Raw genomic sequence first — 14,978 nt, 5'->3', positions numbered from 1 at the left:
GATAGATAGAGAGATAGATAGAGAGATAGATAGAGAGATAGATAGAGAGATAGATAGAGAGATAGAGAGAGAGATAGAGAGAGAGATAGAGAGAGAGATAGAGAGAGAGATAGAGAGAGAGATAGAGAGAGATAGAGAGAGAGATAGAGAGAGAGATAGAGAGAGAGATAGAGAGAGAGATAGAGAGAGAGATAGAGAGAGAGATAGAGAGAGAGATAGAGAGAGAGAGAGAGAGAGAGAGAGAGAGAGAGAGAGAGAGAGAGAGAGAGAGAGAGAGAGAGATAGATAGATAGATATGAGTGTGACGGTACTCACCTAGTTGAGGTTGCGGGGGTAGAGTCCAAGCTCCTGGCCCCGCCTCTTCACTGATCGCTACTAGGTCACTCTCCCTGAGCCGTGAGCTTTATCATACCTCTGCTTAAAGCTGTGTATGGATCCTGCCTCCACTACATCGCTTCCCAAACTATTCCACTTACTGACTACTCTGTGGCTGAAGAAATACTTCCTAACATCCCTGTGATTCATCTGTGTCTTCAACTTCTAACTGTGTCCCCTTGTTACTGTGTCCAATCTCTGGAACATCCTGTCTTTGTCCACCTTGTCAATTCCTCTCAGTATTTTGTATGTGGTTATCATGTCCCCCCTATCTCTCCTGTCCTCCAGTGTCGTCAGGTTGATTTCCCTTAACCTCTCCTCGTAGGACACCTCTTAGCTCTGGGACTAGTCTTGTTGCAAACCTTTGCACTTTCTCTAGTTTCTTTACGTGCTTGGCTAGGTGTGGGTTCCAAACTGGTGCCGCATACTCCAATATGGGCCTAACGTACACGGTGTACAGGGTCCTGAGTGTGAGAGTGAGTGTGACAGTGTGAGAGTGAGTGTGACAGTGTGAGAGTGAGTGTGACAGTGTGAGAGTGAGTGTGACAGTGTGAGAGTGAGTGTGACAGTGTGAGAGTGAGTGTGACAGTGTGAGAGTGAGTGTGACAGTGTGAGAGTGAGTGTGGCAGTGTGAGAGTGAGTGTGGCAGTGTGAGAGTGAGTGTGACAGTGTGAGAGTGAGTGTGACAGTGTGAGAGTGAGTGTGACAGTGTGAGAGTGAGTGTGAGAGTGAGTGTGACAGTGTGAGAGTGAGTGTGACAGTGTGAGTGTGACAGTGTGAGTGTGACAGTGTGACAGTGTGAGTGTGACAGTGTGACAGTGTGAGTGTGACAGTGTGAGAGTGTGAGTGAGTGACAGTGTGAGTGACAGTGTGAGAGTGAGTGGCAGTGTGAGAGTGTGAGTGACTGAGTGTGACTGTGAGAGAGAGAATGTGAGAGTGAGTGTGTGATATTGTGTGAGTGTGAGAGTACGAGTATGAGTGTGAGTGAGTGTACTCGCCTAGTTGTACTCACCTAGTTGAGGTTGCATGGGTCGAGTCCAAGCTCCTGGCCCCGCCTCTTCACTGGTCGCTACTAGGTCACTCTCCCTGAACCGTGAGCTTTATCATACCTCTGCTTAAAGCTATGTATGGATCCTGTGTGTGTGTGTGTGTGTGTGTGTGTGTGTGTGTGTGTGTGTGTGTGTGTGTGTGTGTGTGTGTGTGTGTGTGTGTGTGTGTGTGTGTGAGAGAGAGAGAGACTGAGTGTGAGAGACTGAGTGTGAGAGCGAGTGAGAGTATGAGAATGAGCGAGTTAGTCCTAGGCACATATCGATTAGACACTAGACCTGTTGTATATGCGTATGTGCATGCGTGTGTTCACCTAGTTGTGGTTGCAGGGGTCGAGTCACAGCTCCTGGCCCCGCCTCTTCACTGGTCGCTACTAGGTCACTTATCCCGCTCCACGAGTTTTATCATACCTCTGACAACTCCTGACAACTGTGACTGAATAAATACTTCCTAACATTCCTGTGATTCATCTGATTCTTCAGTTTCCAACTGTGACCCCTTGTTTCTGTGTTCCATCTCTGGAACATCCTGTCTCTGTCCACCTTATCGATTCCTCTCAGTATTTTATATGTCGTTATCATATCCCCCTATCTCTCCTGTCTTCCTGTGTCGTCAGGTCGATTTCCCTTAACCTCTCCTCTTAGGGCATACCCCTTAGTTCCGGGACTAGTTTTCACGTGCTTGGCTAGGTGGGGGTTCCAAACCGGTGCTACATACTCCAATATAGGCCTAACGTACACGGTGTACAGGGTCCTGAACGATTCCTTATTAAGATGTCGGAATGCTGTTCTTAGGTTTGCTAGGCGCCAGTGGCGTCGTAGGGAGAAGGGGGCGGGCCATCCCGGGTGACACCATTTATGGGGTGACACCATAGAGCCTCTAAAGAAGGCGACACTAATGCCAAAAACCATGCTGCAGCAACATAAGAGAAAAATCCTTCGTTTCTATATAGCCTATTATATGATTAGAGTACAAGTAGGCCTATATAGGGAAAATCATTGGTTTTGATGGTGTGATAAATGATTTTGCAGGATTGAAGGCAAGGAAATGTAAGATCAGATTCAATGAGATGTTACCTGTACTCAAGGTCAACTCGGAACTAGTGTTTTTCTCTATTTTTCAAGTTTTTTTTTTCTTTTAATTGTTGAAGATGTATAAATGTAGGATCTGTTGACTGTACTCAGTGGTATTTGAGTTTTTCCTCAATATTACTACGATTATTTTATTATTAATAAAGTTCGGTTTATGGCCCTTAAGTCTTGTTTTGCGAGTTTCACAGGACACAACCAAGTCCTACCATTAAACTCGTCCCGAAATAGACTTTGGTTATTATGTCCTCATTATAGGGGACAGAAGAATAAAATTTACTTTAAAGGAAAAGGAGTTAGTCCACACAGAGGCAAATAAGATAAAGAAAGACATCAGCAAGTATAAGAAGATGAAGTAACTCTTCATTTGCCTTCATTTTGAGAAAATTAAGAACATCATCAAGAGGGACATTGGTCAAGAGGAACTTTGTCAAGACTAAGCATCTTGCAGGTCGGGAGAGGGCGAACACGTATATATCTTTCCAAGTTGAACACAATTTTACTTGATCCGAGGACGCACTAGGCCCTAGTAGTACCGACGTTTCCCCGACCATAGGCAGTGATGTCGCCGCCGTTGCTAGAGTACTTGATACAAAGGCGTGAAGGTACCGCATGCTGAGGGTGGAGTACCAGGTGACAATGGAGGGGGGGGGTCCAGAATTGGTAACAATGATGTCCACACAATACTGTCTCCCCTCCCCATCCTTTCCCCCCTTGCTCCTCCTCTTCCAGGTTTTTGCTCCCAACCTCAGCGGATCCTTTCCCCCCCCCCTCCTCCCCATGCTGTTTACCGTTTTCAAGTTTGTCCATGTGGGAAGGGAAGGAAGGGTTAAGGAAGGACGAAACGTTGGCTCTCATAAAATGTATAGTGGCCTTTGTTCTTCAGTCTGTTATTGTAGACCTATCGCAGGGGCGATTATCTTAGCGTTTACAGAAACATGACAAGAACTCTATGCTAGGCGGGTCATAATCACACCCAATCATTCCCACTCAATATATTTATGGCCGCAGAGAGCGTCTACTTTGTTCATGCTATGCCCACTCTTACGAGCTGTAACGCAATGAATAAGTTTAGAGGTCGTGGTTTTTGCCAGACACTTTGGATACTACATAAGTCCTTACATAGATTACAATTTCATATTAGCTGACCTAGTTGATGTAGAATGTGGGTACAAGTTCTTGTTAGCAGTCGTGTGATAAGTTATTTTTAAAGGCTTGTTAGGAGGTATGTAATAACTATAGAGGGAGGAATTTCCATATAAGTTGTTGCTCGTGGCTTCTCCTCAACGAAGGATTAACATCGCTGTACTAGCTGAACAGACGGGTTCTTTTAGTACTTAAATTTCATATATATTTTCTCCATGCACAATTTGAAGAAATTTAATTGTGATAATGGCTCTGTTAAAAACTGAGCTCAACAAATGTATATACTAGTTCTTTTATGGCAGGTTTTCAGGCTACTGTTTGAAAGCTCAGGATTATCTTCAACTGTTGCACATGTATCTTTCTCCAACTAGCCGGGTGTTATGTACCATTTTCATCATACATTATCTTCAACTTTGAATTAAGTTCAGCAGAGGTGTCAATTTTCATTATTTTCTTTAAGGTTAGTATCAGAGGATAGCGACTGGACTCACGAAATCGTAATAACAAGATTGTAAACAAACCACGAAACAGGTGAGGTTTGAACCCATGGCGAGCGGTTTGTTTGCAGTCGTATTATTAAAATTTCGTGAGTCATAATGGCGGCTTTGAGGGAACTTGGGCTAGAGTTTGTCACAGCCACACTGGCAAGAGATTTATCTGCATTTTTGGTCACAGTGAGACTCATGCTAACCTTTCTGTGGTGTATAGAAAAATATCTAGTTGGACGAATTTCATTGTAGCCAGCTGGCAGTGGCTTGCTCACTGGCCTGGAGTTTTACGGCTTACTCGCCTGTTCTGTGGTTTGATATCGACTATAGATAAAATTGTTTCAGTGATTCGTACATTTGTCTGTCTTAGAAACAACTATGATGCAATCGGATCAAAACCCATTTACAGCTGGTAACGAAGATAATGAATCAGCTTTAATTAAAATTACGCAAGTTTGAAATCGATGACCCTGGCACACTTGTCAGATTGTGTAACACGTATTAATTCTGTAGTTTATCTTATCATTCAGGTGGTAGACTTGAGCCATCAGTATAGTTGTAATCTGATAGTAGTCTCTGAATTTAGCATCGTGTTAACTCTAAAGGTAATTACTGTACTGAAGTTGATGGGGATAGGGAGTCATCGGATACCGTTAGCTATGCCTAGTAATAATGGTAGAATTCTCGACAAAATGGTAGGTAACTGGACACGGATGCTCCTAATGTGACATTTTATTGTGGCAACGTTTCACTCTACAAGAACTTTGTCAAAGCTGTACAAATGTCTTGTAAAGTGAAACGTTGCCACGATAAAATGTCACATTAGTTGTATCAGTGTCCGTTTAGTTGTGCTTAGCTTGTTGGTGATTGTATTCTCAAAACAGTGGAATTACCATATGACTTTCACGAAACCTAACTTGGCAACTTACCCTTTAGCTTGTTAAAATTTACATAAAATAATATCGCTTAATTTACTTAACCTGTTTTAAGAATTTGCATAACTGTATTTAACTGTTATTCTGGAGAAGGAACAGAGCGAAGCTTCATGTGACCCACATTTTGTGTAACTTATTTGAATCTTCATATATTTCACTAATTTAATGCCTTCTAACATTTTTCAAGACGTTAACCTCATCACGATGATGATTATTTCTAAAAGTACATGATGAAACATACCGATCGAGCTGACATCGGTAACGTACTATAAAGTCCCTTGTTACGCAGAGCATTTCGGGCAAATTGGGTTAATTTTGTCCACAGGCTGCGACCCACACCAGTCGGCTAACACCCAGGCACCTATAGGAGAAAGAAGCTGATGACATTTCGGTTCGACTTGGACCATTGACTAGTCACACTAACACACGGTGTCTTGCTAATGATATTAATTTCGCATGTGCTGTTGTCTCAAGTACTTTAATAAAAGATTTTGGGGGGCTAAATTGTTTCTCAGAATTTTCGCGTAAATCCAGCATCAAAGCCCCCCATCCCCAAAATATTTACACACACCCTTTTACTATCATTTACAAGCCAGTGCTCCCTAGTATCTTTTCCTAATATACAATTGTATAGAATTGTAACGCATTTCTAATAAATTTTACATGTTTTATTTATATAAACTTTATATATTGAAATCAAGAGCAAATAAAGTTCAGTAATATACATTTCGCCTACACATTCTAATTCTTTTGATAAAATATATTTAGTGCTTTGAGGAAGTCGCTAGTGGCGAAACGTTAATTCTAATAAATGTCCTGAACTGTACACAAGTGTCTTTCCTAGACCTGTCTAGCATGGGCCAGTAGGCCTGCTGCAGTGCTCCTTGGTCTTTCCCCCCAAGAAATTCGAGTTGCCCCTCTTCCTTGAATCAAACCTGTTTTCCCCCCTCTTTCATTTTCCAGGCGGTGTAAGTTACTTACGGATTTAGCGCTTTCCATTTAACAATGTAATTAATTTAATAAAGTAGAATTCAACTACCTAAATTTTTTTTCATATCAGTTTTGATGAGGTTCTATATATTTAACGGTGTTTTTTTTTTTTTAACACCCCTTTTTCCCAGGATTAGGACCTTAAATTTTTCCATGTATAATAGAATGTCACATTTGAGACCAGACACTAGTTGCTTGTAAATGCCAGGTGCTTGATTGTGACGCGTGGCACCACTGTAAGAGACGTCACCAGTGGGTTGTTTACAAGGGTGCACTGCCTGTAAAATGTAAACACTGTGGTGTATATTTATGCAATGAGGCTACTTTAGGGAGTATGCTGAGATATGCTGCTAATAAGTAGCAGTACCGAGTTAGTTAATTATGGTGCTGATGGTTATGGTATTTTTAAAATTGTCGTAATTTTAGTTGCAGTTTTGGTTATGGTTACGGTGATAGCAGTGGTGGTGGTTATGATGGCATTTTTGGTAATTATGGTGGTAACGGTGATAGACGAAGCAGCAGCAGCAGCAGAGGAATATAATGAAAGAACACGGCAGCAGGCCTGCTGCAGTCCAGCTTACATTTAAAGCTACCCAAAATTCTCTCCCCCCCCCCATTGACGGTACCTGGGAGCTTGCTCCACTCGTTTACAAATATTTTGCTAAACCAGTACTATCTTTTCTGATTCTAAATTTGTCCAGTTTGAGCCCATTGCTGCGAGTCCTGTCTTGGATGTTTTCAACGCGTTTTTTTTTTTTTTATAACTCCTTCATTCCGGTTTTTCATTTGTGCACTTCAGTCATGTCTTCCTAATTCTAAGTCTTTCCAGAGAATGCAAATTTAAACTTATGCTAACCAGAACTTTTAGATCTCTTTTTCGCATTTACTTTCAGTAAGATCTTCATTATTTAGCTTGTATGTTATTTTCTTTTCCTGGGAACAAGAACCTTACGCTTGACTAGGAGATATTGTTGGGATTATTAACCTGAAAGGTTAGTAACTCAGGATAATTTCCATAAGGCTATGTTATCAGACTGATTTATTTTCAGTGGGGACCTATAATACTCTCCCAGGATGCGACCTACTCCAATCGGCTAACATCCAAGAACGTACTTATTGACCGGCAAACAGGGACAACAAGTGTAAGGAAACCTAACCAACGTTTCCACTTATCCTCGAATCGAACACACTCCTCAGTGTGAGAACTGAGGCCGCTACCAGATGAGCCACGAGCACCTCTGTGGCGGTGAGGGTGGTAGGGCAGTGGCGGTGAGGTTGCCACCTGAATCACGGGCATACACACCAAGTTCACTGGTAGCATGACTCAACTTGGTCTGGTCGGTGTGCGCGTCCTTGCCCTCGTCTCATGTGTATTAGAACCTGTATATGTACTTCTTATCTGTGTACTCGTCTGTGTGGCGGTGGTGCGGCGGCTTGCTCGGCCAAGAGGGAGCTGGGGCAGTGGCTTGGACCGTGGGTGTGTGGTGGATCAGAGCTGGGGTATGGTGGCTTGGTTGTGGGATATCAGGACGGGTGTGGTGGCTTAGACGTGGGGGCTTATCAGGACAGGTGTGTTTTGGCTTAGACATGGGGATATCAGGGCAGGTATGTAGTGGCCTAGACGTGGGGGGTATCAGGGCAGGTGTGTATTGGCCTAGACGTGGGGGTATTTGAGCAGGTGTGTTGGCCTAGACGTGGGGGGTATTGGGGCAGGTGTGTTGGCCTATACGTGGGAGGTATCAGGGCAGGTGTGTGGTGGCCTTGACGTGGAAGTATCAGGGCAGGTGTGTTGGCCTAGACGTGGGGAGTATCAGGGCAGGTGTGTGTTGGCCTAGACGTGAGGGTATCAGGGCAGGTGTATGGTGGCTTAGACGTGGGGGTAAATGAAGGCGGGTGTGTATTGGCTTGGACGAGGGGAAGGGCAAGGCGGGGGGGCGTAGAGACTTGGACATTTAGGGAGCAGAGTGGGAGTATGGTGGCTTGTCCTGGTAGGGAGAGGGAAGGGTCTTTGTGGTGTGGTTGCTTGACAGAGGGAGAGGGGGGGGATGTTGTGGGAACTTTTAAGAGACACTTATCTTACACATGAGCCGAGGTACAAGAAGGTAGCAAGCAGCATAGTTACACTACGGGTTCACTTCTCTCAGCCAGACTAGACAGGAACCCAGCAGCGTCAGTGGGAGATGTCTCGGTCCGGGCTCGCAGTTGCCCTCCGCCTTGCTAGAACTAATAGCAAAGGGCTTTTTCCAGGTCAGGGAGTCATCTAGAACTTAGAAATAATTACTCAGACCTCTATAGCAAAATAGTAATACTGTAAGAGGGTAAAAAAAATATAAAAAAAGTTTTTTGCGAGGAAGTGCGGATAATTTCTCCTGCAACTCGATGTTGCCATCACATGCACGTCGCTTATACATTTATGTATGCAATGGTTTATTCACTAGTGATGCATAAACTGCAGGTACACGAGATGAAAGGTGATAGTGCATTCTTAAATCAAGCAATTTATGCAGCCAATTCATGCTGCATTGGTGACAGTTGTGTGCATTCTGAGTCAACAAGCAACGAGGCATGGTGACCACTTAGGCTATTAAACTGATGCCTATAAAGAGGGGTGAGAGTAGCGTGCAGCAGGCAGAGACTGGTGGACTGCTGACGAGTGCGTAGTGGTCATGACCGAAGTTGGACCATCCTCCCCCGAACTCGGGACTCCAGAGTCCTGCTCTGTCGCTGTTCGGACCATTGGACCTTGTTCAGTCGGCGTGCAGACGACTGGACTTTGTTCGGTCTGGCCCCACACCACTGGGCACTGTTCGGTCGGGTCACGGACCACTGGGCACTGTTCGGTCGGGTCACGGACCACTGGGCACTGTTCGGTCGGACCACGAGCCACTGGACACTGTTCGGTCGGGCGTCGAACCACGGAACTGTACTGGTCTGCTTCCTGGACCCGTTTTGTGATTTGTATCCCCGGTTTTAGTCACATGATTCGCGAATCCAACGAAGTTGAAAAGTTGCTCTGTGATGTGGACCAAAGGTGCGTTACAAAAGTTCTTCATAAAAGTAACCTTTTAACTACTGAAAAAAAAAAAAGTCGAGAGGTTACGGTGGCATTGAGGGAGTCTGGAACACGCAGCACTTTTGTAGTCATATTGATATATGGCGTGTTCTCCATTTGTCATCTTGTATAAGAACCAAGTGAAATGCGGTGTAGACTTACATTTGGGGGGGGGAATCATTTGGCTCCGGAGTGGTGGGAGTTCGATTCTTAGTCCGGAAAGTGGGGGGGAAAAAATTAGTCTGTGATGTGCATTTAAGAAACTCCATGCAGAGGCTCTTGAGTGCTGTGGACAATAAGAAACTACTCGCGAAAACGTAAATAACACAATTGTAAACAAAGCACGGAACGGGTGAGACTCGAACCCATAGAAGACCTAAAACTGCGAGTTTCAGGCCTCGCCTCATGGGTTCTAACCCTCACACTTTCTGTGAACAGTAAGAAAAATGGGTCAATTCACGGTGAACTCTTAAGAACATGGAAACGACGGAAAGTTCTGCTCATTTCTTGATTTCGTAAGCTCGTCTAAGTTGGTTCAAAAATCATCAAAATTCGTTCATCCAGAGTAGTTCATCAGAAGTGTGGTATGTTAATGTTACAGTAGTGGTGCTCACACAGGAAGATGGGTGTTGTAGTGGTAACGCGGGGGGAGGGGTTGCAGTAGTGGTAACGCGGGGGGAGGGGTTGCAGTAGTGGTAACGCGGGGGGAGGGGTTGCAGTAGTGGTAACGCGGGGGGAGGGGTTGCAGTAGTGGTAACGCGGGGGGAGGGGTTGCAGTAGTGGTAACGCGGGGGGAGGGGTTGCAGTAGTGGTGTACCAATATATTAAGGGGTGATGTCGGGAGTGTTGGTCTAATAGTACTTACTGTCTGGAAGGTTGAGGCCCCAGCAACAGTGAGAGAGTGGGTGGAGAGTCTGTCTGCTGCCTGTCTACTCAGCCTCTGCTACATGACTCGCCTCACAAACTTCCCCCCCTCCCCCCGCTCACACTTCTTCCCAGTATAGTGTTACACCTGCAATTATTTTATTTTCCTGAAGGTTGCGTCGCGCACTTGCGAAAGTGAGTGATATTTTGTGATACAGTTGAGAGGCTGCACTTAAATATGAACTTATTGCTTGGAAAGTGAGTGGTGGTGATGGTGGAGTCTGTGATACAGAGACTCGAGGTTATAATTAAATTATTACTTTGAAAGATTAAATGTTATTTTTCTGTCATTGTATGACTCGTGGAAGACATTGCAGGTAGCACTGGCGAACAGTACTGTATATTAACGTAATGTATTCATAGTTATCTAGAAACTTTTACAACTTTGATTGCCTCGTCTACTTTAACGTCTGAAAATTAAATATTGACTTAAAAAATTTCCAACAAAATATAAAAGTTGGCAACGCATCATGGACTCCTTTCTACCAGACTTGTCTCATGCTGGTTGTCTGTACTTAGAATTCAAATTTGTATTTTTTTTCTGCACATAGTTTTCCCTTGGGTTTGTTTTTTCGAATGTTGGGGAAATAGAGCAGAATGGGGTCGTATATTTTAATTGTCAGTTTATTTTACAGCGCCCTGCTTAGCTGTAACAAAATATGGATCCAGTGGCCATTATTATTTGCTGCATTAAGATTGCGAATATACCTGTAGTAGATACACAAATAACCCGCACATAAAAGAGAGAAGCTTACGACGACGTTTCGGTCCGACTTGGACCATTGACAAAGTCACGGTATTGTATTGTGCCTTTATTTATTTATACCTGTAGTAGCTTCCGCAGTCCATCGCCTACACGGCCCGATTCCTGATCAGGCCTCCTGGTTACTAGCTTGATCCATTAGGCTCTTGGTCCCTGCCGTTTAAATGTATAGCTTATCGCAGTGAGGTCTGGTTGAAGGATATTATTTCAGCTTGATCCTCGTCTCCCACTTCTCGCCTGCTTGTCAGATTAGTATCAAGTGTCGCTTTGTTTTTCTACTCTCGGATGGAGTTTTTTTTTTTTTTTAAGACCTACTTCAGCCATGTTAATGTAAGTTTTAGAAAGATAATCGCACTTTGTATTTCGCATATATTACGTCTATAAGAGAATGCTGGTGTTGGTAGGTCGCGCTCGACTCTTGTTCTCTGGTTAAGGCGATTCAGACTCGGATCTGTAAAGATTGTTAGGAAAAATATTTCCTGGTCACCTGACCGCTTGAATAACCTCCCTCCCCCCCTCCCCTCAAAACAAGAAAACGAAATGTATAACTATGCAAGTACTAAAATAGATTATGTAAATTGTTATTTTATGTAACGTAAGCAATGTTAAGTTTCTATCTTTTGGTGCAAAACAGTATTCAGAAATTTATGTAATTATTTTTCACCTTTAGGGAAGCGATGGGGAGGTAAATTTTGATGTCATCAGAAATGCGCCTGCATGCGTGGGTGTGCGCGTGTGCGCGCACGCATTTTGGTAAACAGGTCAGCTGTGATGTTTACTATAATAAATTTTTCATTTATTTTTTCCGCCGGATAGTATACTGCTTTCGACTTCCTCTTCCCCACCCCTTACCCACTTATCCCTCCCTATCCCACTTCCCGTTACCCACTAATCCCTCCCTCCCCCTCTCAGTTCTTTACATCTGGCAGTTGAAGTCTAACCTGTCTTTCACCACTAGTTTATAGATCATGTGAAGTGTCCTGCAGTCTGCCTCTGGTTGTTTCCACACATCTACGCAACACCACTAACATTTCCATGTAGGAATCTATAATAATAGGGAAGGCCATGCAATTTATAAAAAAAAAGTTGGGGAGAACAAATATATTTGTTGGAATAGGATTGTAGAGTATTGTGACGTCGACGAAATGTGAAAAAAAACCACTTCGTGTTGAAAAATGGTATAAAGTACCAACAAGTTGATGAATAAGACGTATATGCAACAGTTGGGTATCTTTCTTGATATGTTTTGCCTACACAGTAGGCTTCTTCAGTCAGATACAGAGGCAGCAAGTATAGTAGCGAAGTGAAGATGAATTATAATCAGTCCATCAACCTTAGAGACAATATTTGAGATAGTCGGTCCCTCAACCAGAAAGTCCAGCTCCATGAACTTTCCTGGATAACCTGTCGGAATATTCTTTTACTGGTGGTTCTTTTTCGAATTTTGGCAAATTCCCTCACGTCACTCGTAATCATTTCCATCACAGCTTAGTCTCCCGCTACCGGAAATGTCATAGGTGGCTGGGTGAGTGAGTGTCTGGGTGGCTGTCACGCTGTCTGGTAGCCGGGGATAATCGTTGTTCTCCATCCAGACTGATTTGCTGCAAGCTGGTGGTGATCATGGATCCATCAGGCTGTGATGACTGTGAACCGCAGCTTTGGCCATACTACCGTGTGGTCACACCCACGTAGTGATTAAAGTTTGACTATTATACTGACAACGCCCATAGGAAGTAAATAATTGTAGTTCGTCCTGTAGCAGTGATGCCCCCCCCTCTCTCTCTCTCTCTCTCTCTCTCTCTCTCTCTCTCTCTCTCTCTCTCTCTCTGTAAGACACACAGGCAACTTTATTACGAATTCTTTATTCTCGGAATAAAGTTGCCTAAATGTTGCCTACCAACCTGTCGGTATTGTATACCATTTTGATATTCACACCTAGTAGTGTTGAGCCTGAGGTGCGGGTGGCTACTAGGCTGGCAGGGGTGGGCGTGTGAAGGCGGTGTAAAGCATAAGCAACAGTAAATGATCTCGAATCAGTGATTTCTTTGGTAGGAGCGGACGAATTAGCACAGTTAATCCAGATATTTAGGAAGACCAAGGGAGACATGATCACAACGTAAAAGATGCTTAGAGAAAAGGGCCCGAACTACGGAGCCACAAATGGAGCTTGGAGACCGATGAGCCACAGGGGTGTCCAAGAAAGTATTTCTTCGGCCCGGGGGTGGTCATGCAGTGGCCAGACTTTTTTTTTTTTTGTGGCAGAGTATATATATTTTATGGATCTGTGTAACTTAACCTGAATAAACAAACTTTTTAATTGCAGAGAACTTAGAAATTAACACTGAGAATCGCATACAGAAAACGAACGGTACAAAGTGAGGATTCTCTCGCTCTCGCTCTCTCTCTCTCTCTCGCTCGCTCGCGCGCGCGCGCACCCACACCCCAGGAGCTGTTTCGACCCCTGGAACCACAAATAGGCGAGTACACTCCCTAGCGAAGAGGCGGGCCAGGAACTATGAATCGACCCCCTTCAACCACATGTAGGTGAGTGTACACACTCGACAGACACAGACACGCACACAGTCTGGATATGCAGTCTCCGTGCCCCTTGCCAGCAGAGCTCAGTAGATCCGTGTCTGGGATGCCGCCACCATGGGGGGGGGGAGGAGGGGCGTTTACGGCCGAGGCTAGACTGGGGTCCCGTTCTCATTAATAGTGTTTACGTCATCGCCAGACCCCGCTACTGTGCTGTTTGTTGTGGAGCGTCGAAGGTGACGTCATAGAGGTGCCGCTGCTGCGCTTTCAGGGAGTCGGACATGACGTAGTAGAGGCACCTCTATTGTAGTTTTTTTTTTGTTTAGTGTCTAACATGACAATAAATCATGGCCGCCACCACTGTTGTCGACCATGACGTCATAACCTCCACTTCAGAATCGATGAATAACATATGTGCAACACCTGTGGATCTTTTGAGAGACTTTTCGCCCATCAGGGACACTATCAGTAGGAGAGGACTGATGAAGTAGTTGTTGACGTGGTCACATGTGGTCGGGGGTCATTAATGTAAATCCATCACTCAAAGATGGATGGGGTGAGAGATTTAGCAATAGTGTATAGACACATTCTCTAGCTAAGAAGACCTTAGTGGTCAATACAAGATACCACAGTTTGATTGCTAAATTTCTGGCCCACCTTCAGGTCATGGCCTTCTTCCGGTAGTGATCCCTACCAGCATGAAACAACGTCTACAGCTGCCTCATCGTTCTACTGACTCAACTATAAAAGGCTTTATCGTATATCCATATTAAACTGATGAAGGCCCTCGTGGGTTAAAAAATCTTTATTAAAAGATACGCAGGTGTTGTTAATCATATCTTGTTAATCATGTCTTATTAATCAACCTTTTAGTATTATGTAACTGATTAAAAGTACTTCAGAATCGAATTTGGCAACCCAGGAGTCTCGTAGAACTCTACTGCACATGTTGTAAGTAATACATATTTGAATAAGTGAAAATATTCTTTACTGAGGCTGGACACAGGGTAGTGATAACACAGTACAGGAGATGAAGATCAAGGACAATACCCGGGCTGTAACAATTCAGATTAATCCACCAGTTAGATGAGAAATTTTATCTCCAGTTTGTTGGCTAATTGTGAGTGCCGAACATTACATTTAACACGATAGGCATCATCTCTGTGGTGATTTAAACCTGAGCATAGGTAATTGAACCACTAAAAAATGGTGAATTTCCAAGCGCATTCTTGATTTCTCATATTATCAATTCCTTAATAATGTGAAAAATCATAAAAGAACTTGGAAGTTCAATGTTTTTTCACTTTGGTTGTTGTACATATTGTGATATCAATTGTTTACTGTGAGCTTATTGTATCACAGGTAAATGACTTTATAAGCTGCGCACACTAATCATTTCTGTGACAGTTTCTAGCTATGTTAACACATTGACCTGACCCAAGTGTCATGCAGGTTGCCGGGAATTTGGATTTGTTTGGTTCGCGAGAACCATTAGTTCTTCAATGTCCGGTTCGAAAAGACATGGGATATTTTCACACGCCACGTTCGTAGACACACGGTACAACTCCGCACTTGCACTTTGGCTTGGTAGTATCCTTCACATACGCCCGCCTTGACGCGATCGATGATAGTTAA

At 43.8% G+C, this 14,978-nt stretch overlaps 1 protein-coding gene across 6 annotated transcripts in view; it reads left to right on the top strand.

The window, feature by feature from the left end:
* The window catches only part of LOC128690040 (uncharacterized), a 478,844-nt gene that overhangs the window by 343,251 nt on the left and 120,615 nt on the right, over positions 1 to 14,978 (top strand). For 2 of the 6 annotated variants that reach the window (XM_070088647.1, XM_070088646.1), the window contains exon 1: positions 8,679 to 9,100. The exons of the other annotated variants lie outside the window; for them this stretch is intronic. In XM_070088647.1, the coding sequence (XP_069944748.1) occupies positions 8,736 to 9,100 (365 nt within the window). In that variant the 5' untranslated portion in view covers positions 8,679 to 8,735. Of the gene's footprint in view, positions 1 to 8,678; positions 9,101 to 14,978 lie in introns of those variants that run through there. 6 annotated transcript variants of the gene reach the window in all.

This window comes from Cherax quadricarinatus, chromosome 25 (genome assembly GCF_038502225.1).
Source record: "Cherax quadricarinatus isolate ZL_2023a chromosome 25, ASM3850222v1, whole genome shotgun sequence".
NCBI classification, from domain to species: domain Eukaryota; kingdom Metazoa; phylum Arthropoda; class Malacostraca; order Decapoda; family Parastacidae; genus Cherax; species Cherax quadricarinatus.
Note: the sequence above shows the minus strand (reverse complement) of the source record. Positions and strands in the feature narration are given on the sequence as shown.